At 36.5% G+C, this 26,128-nt stretch overlaps 1 protein-coding gene across 3 annotated transcripts in view; it reads right to left on the reverse strand.

The window, feature by feature from the left end:
- Positions 1–26,128, reverse strand: part of PARG (poly(ADP-ribose) glycohydrolase) — a 59,581-nt gene that overhangs the window by 9,693 nt on the left and 23,760 nt on the right. For all 3 annotated transcript variants that reach the window (XM_053949273.1, XM_053949272.1, XM_053949274.1), the window contains exons 8-15: positions 23,651–23,743; positions 21,357–21,514; positions 11,855–11,934; positions 9,373–9,433; positions 8,644–8,719; positions 6,380–6,527; positions 1,391–1,469; positions 488–596 (exon numbers count right to left, since the gene is read on the reverse strand). In XM_053949273.1, the coding sequence (XP_053805248.1) occupies positions 488–596; positions 1,391–1,469; positions 6,380–6,527; positions 8,644–8,719; positions 9,373–9,433; positions 11,855–11,934; positions 21,357–21,514; positions 23,651–23,743 (804 nt within the window). The remainder of the gene's footprint in view (positions 1–487; positions 597–1,390; positions 1,470–6,379; positions 6,528–8,643; positions 8,720–9,372; positions 9,434–11,854; positions 11,935–21,356; positions 21,515–23,650; positions 23,744–26,128) is intronic.

A 26,128-nucleotide genomic window follows, 5' to 3' on the forward strand; every position in this document is an offset into this window, starting at 1 on the left:
ACTCTACCACAGATGGGGCATCCATAGCTTCCCTCGGCAACCTGTTCCAGTGCCTCACCACCCTCACACTAAGGAATTTCTTCCTAATACCTAATTTAAACCTGTCCTCTGTCAGTTCAAAACCACTGGCCCATGTATTGTCACTATCTGCCCATATTTAAAGTCCTTCCCAGAAGTCTTCTTTTCTCCGTGATGAACAACCTCAACTCTCAGCCCATCATTTGGAAGCAGGACAGGGAAGAATTAACAAAATGTATATCCAAATTTCATTTATAATTTTTGGAAGTAATATAAAACACACCTTTGAATAGCACATCAAAGGACAAGAAATACATTTGACAATCTTTTGTTTTAACATTGGACAGCAAATTCCTGTCATATGAGACACAAATAAGCAAGAACTTCCTTAGATAAGAACAAAAACATAGAAGTATTTGAAAAGGCTCTATAAACATTAAACTGTAGGCTGTTGTAAGAAGTTACTGGCCTTGTTGAGCTCTCTTCTAATTTTCTCTGGACCAAATTGATCAAGGAAACGTCTGAAGTGAAATGCATCTATAGCAACAATTTCAGTGTAGCGTCGTTGCCATTCATCCCTAAAATCAGAGGGGGGAAAAGTTGATGACATTAGTTGTTTAATATCAGCCATATAACCCTGATTCAAAATGAGCAATTCCTTTCAGAGCTTCTGTTAGAAGCAGCTGAAGAGGTGAACTCAACAGACAATGGAATACTTTTTCTTTGTGGACTGGGAATGAAAGCAGCATCAGAAATGAGACAAGACTCCCCATAAATTTAGAAATACCCTGGCTAGACTTTGAGCATGAACGTGAAACAAATCTAATTACACAACACTATTTATCAAGTGTGTAAGAACATTGCAAGGTTAGTATTTCTCTGCCTTCTTCCAACATCTAAATGAGAGTACACTGTGTATGTTTCTATACCAAATGAGTAATTTTCTGTATATACTCTAATGACATTGCTGGAGAAATGAATTAGAGTGCAGAGCTTTCTACTCAGATTCATGATATTGATTCTTATTCTGCCACACATCAGCTGCACTGGCATCTGAGGTATCATTGTCAAACTTCTTGTGACATTGCAAACCATAGTTCAGTCAGTATCTTAACAAAAATGTGCATTAAATACATATATCTCTATACTGTAAAAGATGTTGGTCTAAGAACTGACATAAGGGCAGTTACCACTTATTAGCATTAGTATGATATTACCAATATGACATAACTTTATTAGCTTGTTGACTCTGCTGAAGAGAGCAACATCAAGCAAATATCCTATTAAGGCAAATGCTAGGAAACACTTAAAAGTTTTCAAATTTCTAACATTTATTTCTTCCTTCACTTAAAATACTTATATGGAACTTTACCTAGGGGTCTTATCTTCGTGGCTCCTTGCCCAGCGGTAAGTCTCTGCATAGCCTGTGTACTCACTGTACTGTTCAGTACCTGAAACAAATTATTTTCCAAATTACATATAAAATATGTTCATTTTTATTTCACTTGGCAAATCTTTGATAGGAATCACTGCTTCTCCAAATGAACACACAGCTCTCAGAAGCAATGGGAAACAGAATCTGTATTTGCACCACAAATACAAGATTTCCTTGTAAAGTTCCCTTCCCACAGATGATGAGCAGCACCCACCACAGAACATTACGAGTGCAGATCTCTATATGCTGCCCAGTATATACGAGAAGTGCTCAACACCAACTAACTACCTCTGTACAAGCACAAAGACCCAAAAAACCACAGTCTGGGACATACTTGGCTGCTCTTGAAAAGGTCCAAAAGGGTATCTTGGCAAGTATTAAAGGCTGTCAAAAAGCAGCTCCCTAAGGCCACCAGTAATTTTAGCTACTCTGCTTTGCTATACCAAATCCTTTTCAAAGGTTTATCAAGACAAAGAAAGATTGAATTTTAACTGAAAACAAGGATCATAATCTTTCTAAAAGGCTGCCTTTCACCTCATTTTATAGAGCTTCAGGACCTTGCTTCAAAACCTGGGCATTGTACAAATGCTTCAGAGAAATACTCCTGCAGTAATGCCACAGCAAAATCACACCTTTTCCCCATTCTGAGCTCCCAACAGCTGAGTTTCAGAAGCAATCACAGAATCATAGAATGGGTTGGAAGGGACCCTCCAAGGATCATGAGTCCAACTCTTCAGTGAACTCACGACCTTGGCGTTATCAGTACCATGCTCTGACCAGCTGAGCTGACTTGTCTGGAGGTTCATGCAGGTATAGTTTAGCACAATTATAAACAATAAGAGTAAGAAGAGAACTGTTAAGCAATTCCTTAATTTGTGATACCAGCTATGCTTATATATAGAACAGGGAGAAATAGGTTATGATAATTATGAGCTGACAGCACAAAACATCTGATTACTAAGACAAGAGTACTGCCTACCTATTGCACAGATCAGCAATACCCTGAGAATACAAATGTTTAAATTTAATCTGAGTTTTCCAATCTCTAAATAAAAATGCAATGGAAGTCGAACAATCAAAAACATAAAACTATTAACTTTAAACCTCACTGACAGGGAAACTTGAATGTTTACCTCCAGTAGTCTCAAGCATAGGAAACAAGCTGTTAAAAACTGTTTACAATGATGCATATACATCAAGATATTTTCCCCATTTACCCACATTAATTTTAACTGACAAGACTTATCAATGCTCATTTAATTCATCTGTCCTGTTACCCATTTATTATTTATTTAGTCTAGAAGATTAATCATTCTGAAGGCACACAAATCTCACTTAAGGCTATTTTGAAAAGCTGCTATGCAAAATGAGTGGGATGGTAAGAGATTCCTCACCGAGTTCACTTCCTGATACAAAAATCATCTGAAAAATGTGGATAACAAAATATGCCTATGTATTGACACACATTCATGCCCTCAGACAAAGGACAACCACAAGCAGCTTCCATATTCTGAAATCAGTCTTCTAATTGAATTGCAGGCTATCAGTCTTCACTAAGACTTTTCCTGACACAAGTAAAATTCAATTCTCTTGATAGGCTTGGTGAAAGTGTCTAAGCACAGAGCAAGAAAAGACAGATAAGGGAAGTATGTGACTCTTTTGAGGGCTCTCTTTAGAGGACAACCTAGCAAAAGTTCCAGCTTGAAAAAGGAAGCATTTCCTTTGGTGTCTAAGATGGGGAAAGAAAACTCTAGGTCATCGAGATATTGTACCAGCATAGATTAATGATAAAGTATTAGGCTTGCTTTTTCAAGGTTCATTGTTTTCATTAATTTTTATGGAAGTGTAGTGCCTAATGACAAAAGCACCAGGAAGCAAACAAACAAGCAAATACACACATATCTATAAAAAAAAATCAATGCTGGAAAAACTCAAGGAAATCACACAGACTCTAAAGTCATGTCCGAGAAACCCAAAGTTAATGAAAATCAATGAGTTTTCATAAGTGAAGCTCTGGAAATTTGTCAGACAAAAATGATTATTCAACTGGCAATACTTCTGCCTGTGAACTACTGGGATACAAACTTCTGTTGCTGGGAGAACAGAAGCAGTATGGGATAAGCCAGATATGCTAATATTTCTGGTGAATCTTTTTTCTTCCCATCAAAAAAAAAAAAAAGAAAGAGGTAAAAAAAGACAAACCACAAATAAAGTTTCACCAGAGCTTTAAAAACAAGCTACAAAACCTAGAAAAGCCTACCTAAAGGCAAAAGAATGTATAAGTACCATTCAAAAATCTATCCTTTGTGAGACTTATAAAAGTTACAGCATCCCAGCCAAGTGTCAGTGTTTATGGGACCTCACCAATTTAGACAGATTTGCAATTATTATGAAAAATAAATATACCTTTCTCAGACTCCATAGTCTAGCTTTACATTTGCGTATGATCTGTACAGCTTTATAATGTTTCCAGTGACTGGGAAAAATTCCACCAGTGTTCCTCTAGTATTTCTAATGAGCTAGAAATTATAGTCCTGAAGAGGCAGGATCACTAGCACTAAATAAAAAGTAGATGTGAAAACTGCAAGAGTTTAGTTTTGTAGTCACCAACATAAAGGCATATTTAGTGTCATAAGTGAGAGGAAGGTCCTTCTTTCCCTTTCAATCAGTTCTTCCAATCCTTATCTTGTACCATCATTAGTCTTTGGCTCTCCCAACACTGGCACAATCAGCCTGCTAAATCCAGCTGAAAACCAATTTTCCTCCCTGAGTAAATTTTCAGCCAAACCAATTATCTCATCTCATCTCATTTGCTGTCTGGCTAATGTGGTCAGAAGTCTCCAAAACTGCCCTGCTAAGATGTAGTCCTGACTGGCCATTGATAGATCTGTAGATTTAAAGCAAACAAGGAACACAGCTTCATCTGCTCTTAACACTGCCTGAGGATGTGTGAGCTCAAACAGGAGGGAAAAAAGAAAAAATCTGAATGAAAACCACTCACACTTATTCACAGCTCTACCAGAAATGCAGCTGTAAGAATCTCTGGTGCTGCTGCTGACATGTCTGTAGGTAGATGTCTGTGCTGAAGAACTCGACTGTTTGCATGACCAGTTTCATAGTCATTACAGCAGTGATCTTAACCAGATACTGTAAAATCACAACAAATTTAATTTATCTCCCAATTTCTTGGGCTCCTCTGCAAATTTAAACTATACAGCTTACAAGCTACCCATTAGGCTGCCGAGTCAAGATGCATCACAAAGAATGTAATTTATCAAGAGGATCATGACACAGAAGAGACTTGGCTAAGAACCAAGGTGGAAAAGCTCCAGGGATTAAATAAAAATGATGGAATGGATATTTCCATTAGAGAAGAACTCCATAACCCAAATACTAATTGCAAAACACTGGAAGATAAAATATCAAGAAAGACAAAATGTTGCAGTGAAAAAACATTCTCACCTTTACTTGTCCATGCCAAATCACCATTTTTGTTTGCAGGGGAATGGAAGGTCTTTCAAAACAGTAATTCAGTTTTTCCCCCTAATCAGTTATTACCCAGACTGATAGCTGTGCTCTGTTTTTACCCTTCCCCAAAAAAGTCTCTCCCAGAGGACAGTGCTTAAAATATGTTAATATAATATCACATCCAAAATACAGAACAGAAGTCTCTGACGGCCAAGAACTTTTTTTCTGACTCATTTTTTTAAAAATGTAATCACAAAGGCCAATTTATCAAAACCTTTTCACAGAAAAGGCATTAATTCTGGCAGAGTGGAAAAACAAAATAAAACACTGTCTTAAAAAGATTGCCAAGCATAAGACTGCAAACAAAAGATACTCTGCCCAGTACAATCAGTAACTCAGGACAGAGTAAGACCTGCAAGATTTAAGCTCAAATTTCTATTGTGTATGCATGTGAGAGGAAGAAGTGATGTTGATGGATTTTTCCAAGAAATGTGTTCTAGTCTGGGTAAATATTATAATATACTTGCTTTAGTGTAAATATACACTTTATATATCTTTATAGTTGCTCTTTAGTGTAAATAAAGTCGCATTATCGCATCATTTTATTTCTTCAGTCATGAAAAATGCTTATTCATGTATAGAACTGAGACATGCAGCATGAGCTGGGCTGCTCCAGTTCTTAACAGTGACATTTGGTTTTTGATGCTGTTTTAATTCAATGGATAATAAAACAATCCAAGCTCTGTGGCAGAGTGAGAAGCAAAAGAAAAAACCCTTTCAGCTAAGCTCTGGGCAGACAGGACATCTCCACAAACAACCCCTCAGCAACATACTGAAGAAGCGGGTTATTTTTGATGTAATTAGGAACCCATAACTAACCTACAAGTAACATAAACACATATGTAAAACATACAAGATCAAAATCCTTCAGAGACAGTTCCTAGCTTTCTACCCTTTCCTTAATGGATGCAGATTTTCTACTCTTCGTCTTCCTCCCCTTTTAGGTAATCAGAAGGTAGCTCCTCTTCTTAAGAGTGTTCAATACCACTGATCACATCAAATGTTACAAATTCAGGAGAGGAACAAAACCCCCACATCCTTTAAAATGAGAGAAGTAATATCAGCTACTAGCTGGAAATTGTGGATGTTACCTATATTGCCCATCAGCATTTTTTAGCTAAAGACACCAAGTACTCAAACACATTTACAGAGGATAAAATAAGTTCTTCTGCTTGCTCCCACTTATGTTTCTCCTTTCACAAAGCATCTAAGGAACAGCATCCCTTGTGGTTTTAGCTGGGATGAAGTAAGAGGCTGTTTGTCAAATGAGTATCAACTTTTCCCCCCCCTTTTTTTTTTAATCCTTACAGCATTTAAACATACTAAACTTCAACTTGAAATATACTTCGTATATATAAAACCAGAATTTGATGTGAAACATTTTCTGCAAAGACTAACCTGTGATGATAAGACATTCATTGTGATCCAAGACTTCAGTGATGAGCCTTGATACAATCAGTTCTGGATTGATTAAAAACCGAATTTCTTCTTGTACTAGTCCTGCCCCAGTCACACCACCTCCGACAAAACGGTTTGCAAAATCAACCTACCAAAAATACATTCAGGAGGATTATGATAGGATAAATTAAAAAAAAAAAAAATCCTTTTGTTACCAAGTAAATAAAATCCTGTACAAATTTCAATTATTGTTTTGAAATCTGCTGCTATCACTTAAAACTACAAGCAGAGAGACTGATTAATATGATTATGCCTGTCTCTTTTTTCCATTCAACTTCTCAGAAAACTTACGACAAATGAGACATTACACAGCAAAAGAAATTTTGCACCTCAAACGCTCCAAATCCAAGTTGTGTGGATTTTCCTTGAAGAGGCACATATTTTAGAATAAAGCACATTTCAGTAAATGTGAAAGATGAAAACAGCATTCTTTTTAGGGACATTGAAAAATCATTAGTTTTTCCTTTGGAAAGCATTCTGCCCCATGGAAGTATCTTTAGATTAGCGCTGCCCCTGTAACTGTTCTATACCCAAAAAACCCTCTAATTAATTCTTCTTGAAATGTACTAACAATCTCTTATGAACTGTCCTTGAAATGCACTTGAACAAGGCAAATAATTTTGACTCTAAAGGTTTCTGCTTGAAATAGAGAAGCTCTGGACTATTTTTTGCTGCAATTGTACATTTTTGCAAATTACATTTTCATACAGATAGCAGTTTTAAAAGGAGTTTGTTAAATAAAGTAATTATTAGTCATTCAAATTAACAACCCATATAAACTTATAATTTTAAGAAGTTACTTCATCTTCCAAACACTATTAGCTTCTTACTGGTTTTCACTTAGGTAGCTGATGAGAGCACAGGTACAGAAGAGGGACAGAAGTTGCTGGGGTGACATGAACACCTGTGTAGATTACAAACTGACCTAGGAGGCAGAGTCCAAAGCACACCAAGAGCCAGCCACTACAGCAGCATATGTTCCTCTAGTCTATCCTGGAAATACCAACACATTTCAGTTGTTTAAGATTTGCTAAACTTGACTATGATAAAAGAAGTTACATGAAAACCACTGAGATGTACAGCGTGCCAGAGCCCCAGAGCACTGTAACTGTGCGGAGCAGCCTCCCCTGGGGCCCAGCCTTGTCCCACACAAACACCCACCCTGTCCTGGAGCTCACCTGAGACACACCACCTGGGGGCCCAGGCCAGCCCTGCCGATGCCCACATGCTCACCAGCCATCTCTCACAGTCCCTGGTGCCCTGACTCACCACCTTGCCTTTGTCTGATGGCCACCAGCCAGTCAGCAGGGGCTGTGATTGTCACCATCCCTGCCCACTGAGGCTGGGGTCACTGTGGACTCCTGCATTGTCCTGCCTCCCTGCTGGACTGACTGCTCCTCATCTGAGCAGAGGTATTTTGTTTGATAAGACTTGAAATAGCCAAGAGGAAAAATATCACATCCTAGGCAATACTCCCTTATACAGTGTACAACACTAGAAAAATGGTCATTATTGAGCAGTTGTTGAGTTCTTCATAATTTCAGCAAACATTTGAGTGCTCCAGTTTCATAAAGTTATAAAACATTTTAAAGTCTGAGGAAAAGGCATTGCAGAAAAAAATTCTCTATGTCTCATTCCTCCTCTTCCAATGCAGTATATTTTAAAAAAGAAAAGCAGAAAGCAAACAACTGATTTGAAAACTCAAATGTGTTCCTTCCTATATCATATCTATGGACAGGACATCCTCCTTATGAATTTCTTTTGCTGACTGCCTCCCAGACTGAAACACTGGTGCTGGCAGCAGCAAGAAAGTCTCCTGGATCACTGACCTGGTCACTGTCTGGGGCACAAGAATAATTTTTTTAAAATAAACTGAAACCCTTGACAAGTCATCAAGATCGCAGCCTGAATCTTTTGTCCTGTCAGTCTTTGATCCTGGCTTGAACCAGAAGACCTGAAGCTGTCCAGGATTTGTGATTTTCTGTCAGCCCTTTCTGTAACAGGTACATGTGCTACCTAGATGAGCTGGGGAACATTGACAGTACTAAGACTGGCCATGGAATTAATTTTGATAGGTTTTTTTACACTGCATAACATCTTGTCATTTAAGTCAATTGAGGATAAACAAGTAACTTTGTTAAGCTGGCAGACCATGAAAATATGATAAAAACATGAAATCCACATGAACTGTTACATGTACTTACCTGTAGCATACCTTGCCCATTGCCTTCAATGGTGCCTTCATAGGTGACATGCAATCTAGATAGTTTTTTCTGAGATCTACCATTTAGAAAAATATAGCACAGAAAGGATCATTTCAGAAGCTCCACAAAAAAACATTCATTTTAAAACAAAATTCACCCAAACCCCAACTGCTTACACACCTTAAACATAAGGTGGTTTAAAAAAAAACCAAAAACCCTGATGGATTAAAAAAAAAGTTTGCCTAGCAGAAACAATGTAGAAAAGTTTAACATAGTCATTTGTTCAGTTTTTCCACCTTTTACCATAAAATCCCACCATCTGAAGTTCTAAGTTTTTCTTGTTCCCCAGCAATGAAGCTGCAATACTTGTGCTCATGATGATCATCACCCATAGTTCATTACATTACCTGTCATTTCTTGATTTAAGAAATGATTGGTAATATAATCCCTCTCTTCCACCCCCCCCAACTCAAGTAACAGCATCAAAGATATATTACTGTTTTAAAACTTCAAGTAATACTTGTTTGCTTTACAGACAAACATATGGGAAAACTCAGGACACAAACTACTTGTGGCAATTCAGCCACTGCCCTCTGTATTTCTTTCTGCAACAGTCCATAGCAAGGATTGTTTTCTGTAGTACCTCTAGACCTGAACCAACTCCAAATGAATGACACTCAGTTATTGTAGACTTAAGAAACTTCTTACATTAAGAGATGTTTGACTTACCTCTCCCAATCTGGAAACTCCTGGAGACACTGCCTTGTGAACGTCACCAATCCCGTAGGTTCTACAGGCAAACCAACCCCAAAGGAAAATGTATTAAGTGTGGGAGCTTAGCCCTTAGATTATCTTAACAGGTAATCTTTGAAAACTACAAATATCATCCTTGGTAGATACCAAGAGCTTAACTTTCCTCAAGAGTGACTCTGATTTTTTCCCCTGACAGCCCATGCTCTAACTGAAGACAGGTAACATGAAGACCAAAATATTACTTCTCTTCCCACTTTGCAGTTTGAGTATTTCAGTTTTTCCAGATCTAGGAAAAATTATTTCTTAAGTGATTTTCACTTTAACAACACTAAACACTACTAGAAAGACCCAGGAGTTGAAGTAAATTGTGCTGTTTTAGAGAAAAAGAGATTGTGAACCTTTAAAATCAACAACTGTTCAGTGCCAGAGAGTATTCAACCTACGGAGGGAGGAAGCAGCAGCTCATATTTCCAAGAAAGTCCAACTATATCAGTAAGTATGCAGTGTTAGCAGATTCCAAATCAGGTAGTTTTTAACCCTACCAGGATGAAAGTGAAAATCACTGTATTCCACCTGAGAAAAGACTCCTGCCCTTGAGGGAAAAAGAGGAGCTGTTGCTCATTGCAGGAAGGATGCAGTATCATCTTTTCTCCTTATTTCACTCAAAAAAGTTCAGTTTTGCAACAGAAAGAAAATATCAACCTTTTCTTAGGTGATATCATCTTAATAAAATCTTCAATTAAGACTTATTTCTCTGCTACAGTAAAACTACTGTGATTTATGAAAACACTGAGAACATGTCAAGCACAAATGCATCCTTCTAAAATAAAATAAAGTAGTCCTATGCTTTGCTTTAAAATTTAGGTTAAAAAAAAGGTTACTTTCTCTGAAAAAAAAGTGCATAGCTTTCAAGCATAATAATCAAGTGCTCTTTCAAAGGGAATTCTGGTATCAGTTGTGGTATTCTGCAAATCAAGCATTCACCTTTTGAGCACAAAGTCTTCAGTTTCCACTGTGTTCTTTTACAGAGAGCTCAATTATTATTTACAATAAAAAGAGCTACAAAACTAGTACAGTAATTTATAGAGTTAAGTTACTTCAGCCTTACTAATTCCTGGGACAAAAAAAAAAAAAAGAATAAGAAATGGCATATTTTAAAGGTATTATATGAATTTTTAATTCAAGGAAAGAGCATTCAAGAATCTCATTAAATATTATTTAAAGTTATAATGTTAGGAAATCTAATATGTTAGTTTCATAAAGCATGTTCCCATCAGAGTTCATATTCTCAGGGACAGCTGCATCAATTTAGAATTTGGTTTGCACAAAAACATTATAACTCAGGTATTTAAAAAAGCTGGTACACTGTATCTCTTCTCAGTCCCACACATAGATCACAAGTTACTTTTAGCTCAGAGATTTAGTTCTATTGATATTGCTTAAAGTCTGACAGCTGAAATAGGACATAGCTGCATTTATTTTGTGGTGAATTAAAATGATGAAGATGGCCCAAACCAAGTAAGCAGCTTTTATATTTAAAAGTTTAAATCTGTCTTTCTTTTAAAACAAACTCTTCTGAGAAAGTATGATGTTAATCGTAAAATGTTGACATGTAAAGAAAAAGTTCTTAAAAAAAAGACTATTGTAAAGGGTATTGCTGCAGATCTAATGCATGCTACTACAGTAAAATCTTTCTCCCCAAAAAGGCAATATATAAGCTATGGTACTTTTCAATAGATCTGTTATTGAAAGCTTATGCAAATGTTCAAATCTGTGGTAATAACAGAAGATGTGACTATGCATTAAATTCTCCAAGAGCAGGAGATATCTCATGTCTTGCTATCATTTGTTTTATTTGAACTGGGCAAACCTAAAAACAGCTTTACTTTGGAACCATAGAAGGGAAAAAACTGAAATACCAACACAAGTAGGGGAAAATCCTTCAGAACTCCAAACATTATAGTCAAAAGACGAAATATGCATTCTGCACAAAATGTGAAGCTTGACTCAAAATCTTTAAGCCTGTGATTTTAATGGCTGTAATGGTGACAAGCTCCCTCTACAGCCTCACTTTGAAATGGTGATGCAAGTGGTTGGATATATTACTAGCATTATATATATATATATATATATTTATGTCTACACAATGATACACACACACATTTTTACCCATACACACACAGAGGGCTAAAAATATATTTCTGTATTTCACACACACCCCATATATATTTATATATATTTATCAGAACAAATAAAACAGAACAAGCTCTGGGCAAATAATTTGCTTGCATGCATCATACATATGGTAAGAAGTGCCATTAGTATGAAAATCAGTGTACTTTGCAAGCTGTCTTTTGTTAAATACTTCCATCACAGCTGTGTAGCCATTTGTAAATTTAATGGGATTAAATTTTTCATCTATCTGCTTTGCAGCTCAAAAAAAGAATAAAGGATATACTTTTTTCTGTGACTCTTCTAAAATAGCAGAAAAGGGTCTTAAGTTTCTCAGGCTTTCTTGGTGACCTCCCTTCAAACAACCTGAAAAACAGGAAATAAAAACAAACAAGTAGATTTCAGAGACACAGTGCAGAGCAATTAGTGCTACTGACTAATTACAATTTGATTTTTTGTCATTATTATGCACACATTTCATTAGCTTTGCATTTATGCACTGTACTGTAGAAAGAACACTCTAGACAGCCCCTCTAATTCAAGATTTTAGGACTAATGAGTTTATTGACTTGCTTTATTTTGATGAAGATGCCAAGTGAACGCTTCTCTCACTTGCACCAATTCTCTAATACCAAGAAATGTAATTTCAATATGAACATTTTGGAAAGCTATTAGTTTTATTTGCAACAAACAGAAATGTTTAACAGGTCATTAAGTGACCAAGGGGTGAAAACATGTATGTTGAGTACTCCAAGATCCAAATGTCACCCTCCTTTCAGCTCAGTGAGTTGCTCAGTAGAATTAATGCAAACTTGCTGCTTTCAAGAGCTGCACTGCACCAGCAGCATTTCTAAAGAAAAGAACCTTCCCCCAACAGAAATGGCTCCATCCACTGGGCTGTTACAGCCATTCTAACAGAGATTTGTAAAAAACCTAAGCATTAAAACGAAGGATCCTTTTTTTAGCCATTAAGTGAATGCAGTCTTTTAAGGTTAGCTGAAATACTTTTACTGCATCATCTATCTTCCAGCAACTTGAACACGCATTACTTAATTTCACTTCCAGCAGAGTGACAAGGCATTGTTATTGGCAACACATAATGGAATTTATCTGGAAGGAAGAACAGCAGTGACTTCAGAAATAATACCCTTGAATAAGAAGTTTACAAAAAGATGTCTGATCCACTGAAAGCCCTAAGGATATAAGATTCCCCCCCAATAAACAGTCTAAGTAAAGCAATGACACAACATTATTCATTTGTTTCTGTGTAGTGGAACGACAATCTGCCTTTAATACCAGAATGCTGAGAGGTGAATTAAACTGGATTCAGCAGGGAAGTGAACTCGATTTTTTTCAGCATTTAAAAATCCTTATGATGTATACAAGCTGAAGAGATCAATTGCGTCCGAAATCTGTATTAAGTCACAGAGGTTAATTTTATTAGCACTTCATTCTTTGAACAGTGAATCAGGAATTTAGGAAGGTAAACTCCAGACTTCTACAGTCTATTCTAACATGGGCCTATATGTAAAGTTCTATCAAGGCCTTGAGCTTGCACAGGTCAAACGGGGTTTATAAAAGGAGGCAACGTGTGCATGTATGTGCAGGTGTTGCCTAAATTACCCCCAACCTGTTATGTGGAAGTCTCATTTCCTATGAAGCCTTTAAACTGGTTCATTAATCTGTCAGCCTGATCAAGCCTTTACTAATTTTTTTGCCTCTTCACTTCAAAGTGACATCTTGCTTACATTGCAAACTCTCAGGAGAGAGTTCCTCATGTCACAAAGGCAATATGTGATCCAGCATAAACAGCAGGCTGGTCAGGAAAGGTGCAGAACTATGCCTGAAGTAAGTCAGATCAGTAAAACCAGTCATGTTTGTGAATGCAACAGGAAAAGCAAGTCATATTTACATGATTCAAAAATGGCCTTGTCCTACCCCATTAAATTAAATGAGGACATCACATGGCAAAGTTACAAACATTTTAACCTTGAACCTTGTTTCTGAAATAATCAGTTGGGCAAAATAATGAAAATTTTATTTTTGAAGCAAATACTTTAAAGAATAGAGCTATATGAAGGCATCACTAAGATATTAAATAACACTATGCTTCAAGTGCTGCAACACAGATCCTACTAAAAATCCACCCAAAAATATAAGTGGAAACCACATAATTTCCTGACAGAATCACCTAGGGCCAAAACCCATTAATTTCAATTAAAGAACTCCTCCAGATGAAGTGCACTGTAAATCAAATGCAAAGCACTGCAAGTCCACTTTCAGGTGAAGTAATTAAAATCTTAGTGGCAACTGCAGATGTAAGCTTTGTACAGGATGTTCCCACTGCCATGCAGTAACTTCAATTTATCAGCTACAGGAGCTCAGAAAGCCTCCAGGACTGATCACCAAATTCATCTCTGGCTCTCCAGCCACGCCAGGGGAGTAGCAATGTTAATCAAACAGAAGACCTCCACAGAGATACATTTAGGTATTCGAGGCCAGCGATTTTAAAACATAAGAAAGTAGAGGTGTGAACTTTATGTTTATGACATTGTAGATTGTTAAAGTCATTGTGGCTAAATGAAAAATCTTTCCTAGCAAATATTCAGACATTTAATTGTTTTGGAGAGAAATACAATACATGAGAAATAAAATACTAAAAATAGTAAGAATAAATGAATGCTTTGTGAAGTAAGCATACAGCAAAGTATGCTTACTTCACTTAGTAACTGTCAGTAAGTGTAAAGTTACATGGTAACAGTTCATACCATTTCAACAATTATTACAAAAACATGCATGAGCATTTTCCTAAAAATTTTGGGGTGGAAAAAAAAGCATTTAAGAAGTGCAATCAATATTCTGGTTTTCGCAGTCTTGACTGTCAACTCAAAATTGTCACATTTGCAACCAGCATTTCCACCTTCTAAAGCTGGAGTCAAAAGCTCCAAAGAATCCACTCCCAACTCCTTCCTTGCTGAGGCAAGTGGACTTCAAACTTGCAAGGAACTTCAAAGGGTTCATTGACAATAACACAAGAGAAAAATTATTTAAGAATATTAAGAGCTTCACAAAAGTGACCTTGGCTTGCATGGAGTTTACTGGGGAGAATATGAACCAGTTTAAGTAAACAGTTCCCAAATACACTGTTTCTGATTAAAGTAAAATTAGAATACAGTATTTACCTGTAAATTTAATTTCCAAGGAGTTAAATTGCTCCCCCGATGTTACTCTAAGAACTGGCTCCAGCAGGAGCCATTACAATCACGTGATTTAATCTCCCAGTTCAATAATTTCCTAATGATATTTCCATACCCAGGCTAGGCTTCCTTTGAATGTTTCTTTTCAAAGAGAATAATCATGTCTTTACATTGAAGTTGGAACCTATTGTAAGACCCAGAAAGGTGTACAAACTGTAACAATATGCAAAAATGTGCAGTATGGATCATACTTCAAATAGTAATTCCCATTCACAAATCCACAGCATTTCATGGGTACTCTTTGCAGAAGTGTGGATATTCAATTTTGTACTTATGATCCCTACAATTAACCATGTGTACTGCTTCCTCCACTACCCACAGGAACTAAGAAGTGTCTTTGTCTTTACTACTGGTCTTAACGAAACACTTATGTTGTTTCTTATATTTTAGTGCAATCACACTAAAGATGACGGAACAAGTAGTGGTTATTTCATCTTTATCTCATCCTTTTTGAATTTTTCCATGTTTTAGAATGCAAATATTAGTAAAGTAGCGCATGTATTTAACACCTAAGTAAATGAATACAAATACATTGGGGTGTATAAATATATATATCGTATAAGTACAATACATTGCTCAAAAATGTTTTACTGATAAGTATGTGTGATCAAAAAAGTTTGGAGACCACTGTCCTAGACAGCTTTAAATATAAATACCTAAACTTCAATTAGATAATGCAAGATGAAGAAGACTTAGCAATTTTAAAATGGGACATTCTTATATCTGTAATATATAAACCTTACTAGAAAGTCCTGCAGTCACTAAAAATATTTTAAGTGACAATTAAAAGGAAAACTATTCAGTATGCTACAGCTTTACATTATGAAATTTGGACTTAATGGAAATCAAAAGCAGAATCATTCACATGAGAAATTCCTTCCAGGAAGATGAAAGGCAGGCAAACTGACCATCCCTCTGAAAAAACAAAAGGAAATGCCACTGTCCACATCTTGCATTTCCTGATAGAAAAACAGAGCACAACCTCCCACAGGTCAGCTACAGCAACCTCAGTTCTTTTGTGGTGCCTGGTGTGTGCCTCTTCCACTCAACATGAATTCTATCTGTCTGTATTAAAGCTGCCTTCCTTCTCTCAGCTTTATAAAGTATGTCATTTTAGAGTTCTCCAATTTCCTTCATATCAAGCAGGAGAAAAACAAAACATTCAATGTCTCAGCCTCATGGGCAATATCTTATTTACTGTGAGGTGTTATAGGTACAAACTGTCGTCATCTGAGAAGTTATTTAAGAACAGTGCACTATTCAATAACCTTATGCTGAATTAGAATTTCATCTGTAGATAAATAAGATCTGTGTAAACAAAAAAAATGGAGCAATGTAATTTTGTTGGGAAATCTAGATGCAAAAAACTATCTTTTATCTCAGACACTCCCGTATACTCACACATCTCTTCGCTGTGCTTTTCATTTTGTCGTTCTGTTTATTGTGGCAAGTAACTTGCTGCATTATAAATCTGTTTAACAAAAGGTTTTGGTGATTTATGAGTCTTGAAATGCATCAGGTTGATATCTGACCTCAATGAAATGATAAGATGCTAACTGCAAGTACTCAAAACCAGAGAATAGTGGGGTAAAATGTTTTACCATGGGGGATCTAGAACAAAGGATAACCAACAGCAGGGTACAACTAAGTTCTGGACTACATGACTATATTTACTAAGCTGAAAAACATTTAGATTCAGCACTGTTTTAATCACTACAGCAAAGTAATTATGCCAGATTCATCAAAATAGTGTCCTTTTGAAGTTGTCTATTTAAAGAGTGTTTCCTCATTTACCAAACACAAATGTTGAATTAAATTTTTTTGCAGAAAATTATACTCGACTTAAAGTAATCCATCCAAAGCTAATCAGTTCACATGCCCAAAGTAGGCATAACAGAATGAGTTTTGTAGGATCAGTGTCCTTTAACTCAGAAAATCTAGAACCACTTATCAGAGGGGCAATATATCTCAGTCCAAAATAAGTTCTCTCAAAGTCATTAGATAATCTATTCTGCAGAGAATATTCATTAGTGTTATGAAATTGATGTTGTTTATGGAGAGATAATTGCATTATTGGTAAATTAGATTTCAATTCTCCTGCATAAATGTACCATACAGTTTCCCATTTCCTTTCATATATTATATATTCCATAAAAGAAATATATCTTAACTAGTGTGTTTTTCTCCTCATTTCCAATCACTTGAAATTACTTTAAAGGTTTGTTTGATAAAGATGAAGAAATTCAGTCCCAGTGGAATACTGGTGGTTTCAGACCAGAGCATGCACTGATATATGTGCCAGAAGATCTACCAGGCTCATGCTGTTAGAGTTTACTGCCTTCAGTTATGAATTCAACCCCAGTGCCTTTAATGGGAGCTATTACATCTTCAGTTCAACCACGGAGTTTTTGCACAAGGAAAATGGAAGAGTTCTTCTAACTTGACACAACAGCTAAAACAGATCTGTAGCAGGTCAAAGACACAGCAGAAGCAAAGCAGGTCCTTGGCAAACCTGTGTCATTTCCAGAACACTAATTCAATATTGCAGACATTTTTCCTCACATTTTGCTTTCATATATAAACAAAATAGACAGTTTCCTAAATTACCAAATTCTATAGTGTCTATAGTGTAATTACAACCATCACCATTATCAACTATTTTAAACTCTGCAATCAACATCATAAATGTAGAGTTAATGCAATTCGGGCTCTACATTCAACCAGAACGCAACTTCCAAGAAAAATATATCAATAAGATAAATAAAATGGCCAATTCAATTATTTCTTTCTTTTCTGATGGGTTATTTTGGAATAAAGCTGCCCAATCTAATGTCATCACATATATTATAGTAGTGTTTTTAAAAAGAAAAATTGAACACTCTAAATTTAGCTTGATATTTTGAATAGAAGCAATATTTTATGCTATTTAGTATGATCTAATGTTTGGCCACTGAATGGATGTCATTCTACCTACTCAAATTCATAAATATTAAAGCTCTTCAACTATGAATTTATTTTTATCAACTACATTTGAAATTAATTATCTTATTAATGACCTCAGACTCATAATAGGCTCATCCCTGCCAAGCAAAAAAGGGAACAATTCAATTAAATTACTGGGTATTTAATTATACACAGGTGACCTTCAGTCTGTAGCAAGATAAGGAATCAAAATGGACAGTCAGTGTCAACACAAACCATTAAACCAAGTGCTTCAGTGTCATAGGAGGAATGGCCACACTGATTCTCCTCACATTTGGCAAACCTAACAGCAGGAGAGGAGAGGTAAAGCATAGATGATGTGTGTTAATACTAACACATACAACAGCCTTCCTCCCACTCAGCTGCACTTATGTCTCTGAGTCTTAAATTTTAAACTATCTTGCAGTGACTGTCTTGTTTTGTCAAATAGATTTGTACCTTGGGAGGAATAGGGGTGGAACTTACAATATGGTAGTTAATAGCACATAAAAACCTAAAGCAGGGAGAAGACTGGGAGGAATAAAGGAACATATCAGCATTTAAATGTAAAAAACGTTAACTATTTTATAGTGTATAAAAAGGTACTAATGTTTAAGTCTGCATAAAGTGACCTGACAAAAGACTTCTGTGTATAACTAAAAACACAAGAAAACATACACAGTTGTGTTTCTAACTTAGAAGTTGCAAATTTCAGTTTTTCAGTCTCAGAGATTTGAAGGGAGGAGTGGGAGCCTTTTGTATGAATGTAAACAGGACATGGAAAAAGGAATGGAGGAACACCCCCTTTTCTAAAGAAAAGCCCCTCAAATCCTAGCATCCATGCACTCCGTAGTTTGGCTTTGTTAGGGAACAGCAGATTATTTTTGACACCATAAGAACAAAGTCATTCACTTGCAGTCATATAGCAAATGCATTATGCTGAGGAAAGAAGTCTGAAAAAAGCAACAGACCATAATACTGTGGGGACAAAAGGTTGATGTGTGAACAATCTGTTATGCCCATCCCTAAGCAGACAGAGCAGAGCAGCAGCCTCCAAAGCCTTTACATCAAAACATTTTTATAAGCAGGAAAAAAAGTCACAAATATTTTAACTTCAGTCATTGCCTACTGCCTTTTGAGTACATCCAGCTTCCCAAAATGCCTTTTTTAAGAAGCTCAAAACACACACTGCAGTGAACCAAATTCTGTCATCTTTACAAGTCTGAAACAATAGCTGAAAACATGACTGTCCAATCTGTCCTTGCTACTAAAGAAGTAACTTTGCAGGGCAGAAAAACACAGGGTTGACAGGAAGAAAGAAAACTATAAGATACTATCTATCCTCCTTCTCCACTCTCATTTTAAATTTTAACTAAGTCAGGTTATATACAGTAGCAGAAAACTGTACAGTCCTGTAGTATTCTCTCCAGGACTCTTCCTTTTGCTTTTATCCTACCAGTCTCCCACTCTCACTGGCACATTTTCTCAAATTTTATCCACTGCCTGCCACACTTTGTATTCTAATTCACTAATCTGCTTATTATCAAATTCAAAATACAGGGGGTATAGGAATGTGGATTTGGTGCAACAAATGGTTAAGTAAAAAAAAAAAGAATGGAAAAGGAAACTGTACTTATCTAATAAATGCATAAATTGGCAAACACCGAGGAAGAGCCACTTTTAATCCTCAATAACCAAAGGACATTAGCTTTCCTTCTTTTCTCCAGTTTGGCAACAATATTGTTGCTCTTGCACAAATAAAAATGGCTTTCTACCCAATGTGACTTGAAGCTGAGCATTGCCTCATTCATAATGCAAAAGGAAGGCCTGAAGGTTGTCTGCTCTATTCCACTTCTAAATAACATTGTGGGACCTTACCATGATAGCACCAGGCAGCCAAGTCAGAAAACAATGTTGGACTGACTGGAACAGAGCAGAACATTATGAATGCTTAATACTTTATACTGGTCATTCTTTTGAGTCCACAGCAGGAAAATATTTACCTAATAATTTGCCAAGGTTTTTTATTTAGAAGCAGTTTGCAATATTATGCCCTGAGTCAACCACAAGTAGTGCACTCTAATACTATCACCTTACATTGCTCTGCAATTTTCATAGAGGAGCATATGAATTTACTCCAGTTATTTAACAGCATTTTATTCTACAGTTGGTAAGAAATTATCCAACTTGCAAAATTTAACTGCTTGGTTTATAAAATGTTTAAATTGCAACAAAAACCAATAGTTTAAAGTCCTTTAAAAATACCAGAAAATACAGCTAGAAGTGTGCAGTCAAAGAGAACTCTTTCCAGACCTTCCACTCTCCTCTTTCAATGCTCTGAACATCAGTATTTTTAATGCACCAATGGTACTTTTCACTGATTTATTCTTAGGAACTACTGGTAGAAAAATACATTGAATTGTATGGCATGATAATGTCCACCCACACTTCTCTTCTGTAACCCACTGCACTCTTGGGATAACCACCCAGAAAGTAACCCTGGTCTCTCTGAAATACACAACATGGACAAACCTGTGATAGCCCTTAAAGGCAGCAGCTGCCAAAACCATCCTTAGTACACTGGCATGCCTGACTATTTATTTGGAGAAGTTCTAGTCTAATACAGCTCTCATAATACACACACCCAAGTGTGCTGGATCACAGGCAACACTGCTTTTGTACTTCATCTCAGCTGTCAGAGCACATACACTACATCTGTTAACAGGGAGGAATAAGAAAAACTCTAGATCAATAATCTATCCAAGCTTCAGCCTAGTAAACTTAAGGTTGATCTACACTTGTATGGAAGTGCCAAAAAATGATGAACTCATATCTCTAATCTACAAGTCCATGTGAACCATAATATTCTGTAGCAGAAAATGCCTCCATCTACTTCCCTCATTTAAAATTGAAATAAGCATATTTAAATTATAAAAAAGATGTGAAGAAAAATTTATAATCAAATGTATTTGTACGTAAGCACTAAGAAAAAAAGAATAAATGCTTGCTTAGACATCAGAGTATCTTTAAGTAAATTCTTATTGTGGCCTTCTTAGGCTAACTTGCAGTAAAAATAAAAAGTTAATTTTAACATGCAGCTCTACAACTGCCTTAAAATAATGGTATGGATTCTGAAGAATGAAGTCCTATTGATATGACTTAATGTGCAGATCACCAGTGATGAAACAGGAGACAACAGAAATGTGGCTGGGGAAACACCAACCTTTAATTTAAACACACACAGAACACTTGAAACACAACTAAGATATACATTTGCAGATGATTGGCTTATGAGGAGGCAGGGAATTGTATCAATCTAATTATGCCAGAGCAAGAGTGTGCCTGTGCATGCTCGCGCATAAAAGAAAATTTGGAATATTAATCATATCTTCCTGTGCACAACAAGATCCTTTCTTACATAGATGTACAGTTTTCTTGTCCCTTAGAGGTAATAGGAAAAAGAGACAAAAAGCAAACTAGTGAATTTAGTGACAAACAAGTTTCTCCCCTAAAGGACAATAATATTTCCATGGCAGCGTTATCAGGTTCATTTACTGCCGAGTGCCATACCTGTTGAAATTAATGTCTGGATAACTGGAATACTCAGACTTCATCTTCGCATTGCGACGTGGAAAAGTACAGAAGAAAGCATTGGCCAGAAAACTGGCAATCTGCTCCTGTGACATTGTGATGGAGTGATTCATCTTTTGTTTCAGCAGAGGTATTGGCTACCAACAAAAGAAATGAGGGGGAGGAAGGGGCAGGGGAGAAAGGAGGGAAGGAGAGAGAAGAATAATTAGCTTACCCTTTTTGAAAGAAAAAACAGAAGCACAAAATTACATTTGTTGTATTAGAGCAAGAGTAATTTAGGCCGTTGGTAAAGCCTTTAATCAGCAGCACCGTTAAAGTCAAGAACAGTTTATTCAAGACAATTCAGAAGGGCTTGCCTGGCAAACTGCAGATTTCTAATCAATAACAAAAAGATCATGAAAGCACAACTTATCAAACAAAGCCATCAGGAATGAAGAGAGGGAAAAATAGATGGGATGTTGCAAATCCTGGGCAATGTTAAAAACTGAAATAAAAATCCACTTTCAATAGCTGTATAGTTAAGGACCCTCAGGGAATGCTTTCAGCTACAATAACCATGCTTTGAACTTTACAAAGAAACAAGGAAGTCATGCCACAGATGACTCTATGCCACTTTATGACTTGCTTTGAATTTTTTTTTCCATTCTACTTGAAGAAATAACACTGATGGTATTTGTAGAAAGTGTGTAGTTATTGATTCTTTTATAATCAGAATGAACAAAAAGTTCAGCTTCACTTTGGTCTTCAACTTGAAGTTTTATTTCACTCTGGCCAGGGTTTCCTTAATATAAAAAGAAATAAAGGGGCAGAGGGAAGAAAGAACTCCCCAGCTTGAAGCATTATACATCTTTCATTTTATCAGGCATTAGCCTTCTGATTTTGAGCTTTGGCTCACAACATTCATGGTATTTCATTGTTTAAATTATGTATTAATATGGAGTGTGGCAGGGGCACATCATTCTGACTGCTGAGTCCAGTAATCATTATGATAAACCCACTTGACAGGAGAAAGAGAACACAGTTTACACCTGCTTTTAAAATTCTCAGCCATCATCATTAGCCTAATTCCAGTACAGCTACATTTTCATTCTTCTAGTTGTGAATACAGAAACTGCTGTTGATGCAGACTGTTGAATACACAGCCCTGTTTACTCCAGAAAACAAACAAGTTTTCTTTCATTCTTATAACTACTACATTGACATTCACTGAATCCCATTCTGTCTTCTGGCTATTTAATTAACAAGCTATATTATGATGTCTGAAGTCACACAGCTAGAGGGGGAAAAAAGCCTGAGAAGCTCACTCTAATAAGTTCTACAAACCTATAAAAACAGAATATTTTGGATAGTGTTATATTGGAACAAATTTATCTTTATGTCTAACCAAAAAAATGAGTCTGACAGAGATCTTCGCAATTTACATTGCCCAGCAGTACATGATCTCTAAAAGTCTCACAAGTCTTGTGCTTGCCTTGTTTTCAGAAACTTTGTAGCATTTTCAAACAACCTCTCTCATTGAGTTACCAGCAAAAAAAAAAAAAAAAAAAAAAAAAAAAAAAAAAAAAGTAAGAAATATTCACAGCTTGAAATTATGTATATACTGCAGCATAAAAAAGTTGGGAAAGATTTTCCCTGCTTATTCCTAATATAATCAATTCAAAAAATGGTAACAAAGAACTTTACAAATTGTTGTCATCCTACTAATATGTCACATACCAAACATCCTCACTTGACCAGCCCTACTCACTTTTATCAGCTTTACTCCTTACAGAACTAATTCCTAATTAGTTAAGGTTTTTATGTGTGCAAGCTCTAAACAGAATAAAGCATGTTCAAGTAAATGGAAGTTTTATGAAAGTATCAGTTCTAAGATTTAAAAAATTCTAAATTAAAAAATTAGATAGGATTGAAATAAAAAAATTAAACCAGATTATTCAATTGTTCCAGTTTCTAAGGTTGATTTTACAACCTGATTTGTTGTGTGGTCATTTCTTTTAAGAAATGCAAGAAGCAACTTCAGCATATAAAAAGGAAAGGGTTATTGAAGTTCAGGCTAAAACTATGACAGTGAGATTTACTTTTTTTTGCATTCTATTACACAATTGCAGATGTGTATTGTCCATTCTGCTCCTTAGGTCTCATCTGCCTTCAACACAAAAATGACAGCTTTTATTAAGAACATAATGTGACCCTGATATTCTGACCTTAGCCATCAGCTGCAGTTTGCAGAGCAGTGCTCTGCCACAGAGCACTTGCAGGCTGGGTTTGCTTACCTGGGTGCAGATACTAGGGAGACAGAGTGCCAGCTTGACCATATCAGGAAGAATGGACTGGAACAGATGTTGAGCCTCTGCATCTTCAAGAACCTGTTAAAAAAAGAGAAGGAAAAAAAATTACTGAATTAGAAGTTTGTGAAAACAGGACCCATGCAAAAGAAACAAGAAAAGAAACAGGTCCTCTTAGCTTCATACCAAATCCGTAACATTTTCACAGTAGTGCCTCACTGAATTTACCTTGCAATAATCCACTGACCGAGATACAGAAACAAGTCTCAAAAGTTGCAGTTGAGAAAACATGTCACCAAATGCCCTTTAAAGAAAGCTTGAATAAGTTACCATTTTACTCTTTCCAAGGCAATGAACCAAATTTTCATCTGAAAAAAATCACTACTTAACCACAGAATACTGGAATAATTTACTCAAATTTCATATTCAGATCATAGTCCAAGACAAGTACCTGTGACATCCTCCTATAAAGGACAGATAAAATGCACTCCTGGCTCAGATTAGTGGGCCTCTGCAGCAGCAACAGGAAATCCTAGGCAAGAGGATGCAATCCTGGGCATTTTCTGCCATCCATGTTCCCTCAAGAATTACAGTCACTGTAACATAGCAGGTGCAGCCTGCCAAGCCCCACATGCTGAGGTTGAAATCTTTTCAGTCTCTTCCTGTAGGACACCTGACACTACGACTATTTCAGCTGCCTCACTCTCTCTTCTAACATACTTTCTGAAAGTATTTCTGGAAGACCAGAATTGACAACACTGAAAACAAACAAGCACACCCATGTTTCACAAGGCCTCTCAAAGCTTTTATCCCCAAGAACAAGTCACATCAAACCTTTCTTTCCCTGTTCTCAGTTCCCCCCTGACACTGTCTGGCCCACTGTGATTGTGTTCAGCTGCCAAAGCCTATCAAGCCAATCTATTCAGAGCAAGTCCAGGATCTCCCTTCCAGTTGCAACTGGAAGCACAACATCCCATAGCCAGGGTTTAGATGAACCCACCCACATGCCTATTCATGTATCACACACCTATTTTTCAAAGATGCAAAGATTTCTTTAAGGTGGGCAATGCTCTCCTAAGAAAAGCTAGGATAAGAGGTTATAAAAAGAAATGCAACATAAAGCAGAACAGCTGCAATACGTGAAGCAGCACAAAAGCCTCAAAACTCTCACAGTCTGCTGAATGAACAGGCTGAAGGGAGATGTAGAGAAAAGCACATTCCAATGCTGTGGAAGTTTTTCCCATTATCTGTGGATACAGGCATCAGATGTTAGTGGCTGTTAGATTTGCATGCTGCATTCAAGGCAAAAAGCAGAGAGAAGAGAACACACAACTTGCACTACAGCTGGGGAACAGAAGACAAAGGTCACAGCTCAGTTGTCTCTCTCCATCCTTCCCCTACAGGGAATCTGTATTTGAGACCAATACTTTCTACCAGTTTCTAGACTAAAATCTTCAAAATTCTGAAATGGTGGCTTTAAAACTACACAATATTATTTTTCAAGGAACACTTAAAAAATTTATTTGCTACCAGTTTTGCACAAAACCAGCTGCAGACAGAATGGATGAACCAGCATGAAGGTATTACCAACTTTAGTCTGCAACACTTAAGAATAATTGTGAAATCACAGGAACAGATCTTTTTAGTCATATTATCAGGGCTTTGCAATTCACATTTCTATGAAAAGTTTCACATAGGCTTCAGAAGATAAAAGACACTGGCAATTCTCTTGAGAAGGAAAATACAGTGCCTCTGTCTCAAGACACACTGATGCCCATAAACATTGAAAATATTGTTTGAAGGCTAGCAACTTCTGCTCTTCCAAGATCATTAAAATAACCATAGAAATATCTTGGCTCTGTTGTCTCCTGCTCCAAGTAATAATATGTGGATATTCTCAGCTCAGTCAGAGAGAAAGAGAAAGGAATAAGAGTACTTTGGGAGTTGAACACCAAAACACAAACAAATGCTCAAAGCACAAACAACCTCTGTTCAGGAAAAGGGGGAAAACACAACAACACCAAGACCAACACAGTTACTTTCTATGCACTATGTATGCTGTTTGTGGAGGCATAAAAATGAGGGTTTAATATAAAGTTTTAAAATGAAAGAGCAACTTACAAAGAACAACAAGCCCAGGAAACAGGAAAAAAAATTTGATATGAGGAAGAATCCAAGTAATAAACAAATTACTTCAGAAAATAAATTTATTTTTAAGATGGGAAATGAGCAAGACGCATTTCTCTCTCCTGTTTCTGGCTACATATGCACCTACATATTTACACAGCATAGGTCAAACCCTGAAAACTATGACCTAACCTTTAACATTATCTGCTCTAGCAGGAAACTTTGCTCTGTTCTTAGGCACAATGTTTTTAAGTGCCATAAAGTAACCAAATGAGCATTTAAAGTCTGGAATATCAGATCTCAACCCATAAAATGAATACATAAGTTACAGCTATTCAA

This window comes from Vidua chalybeata, chromosome 8, assembly GCF_026979565.1.
Source record: "Vidua chalybeata isolate OUT-0048 chromosome 8, bVidCha1 merged haplotype, whole genome shotgun sequence".
Taxonomy (NCBI): domain Eukaryota; kingdom Metazoa; phylum Chordata; class Aves; order Passeriformes; family Viduidae; genus Vidua; species Vidua chalybeata.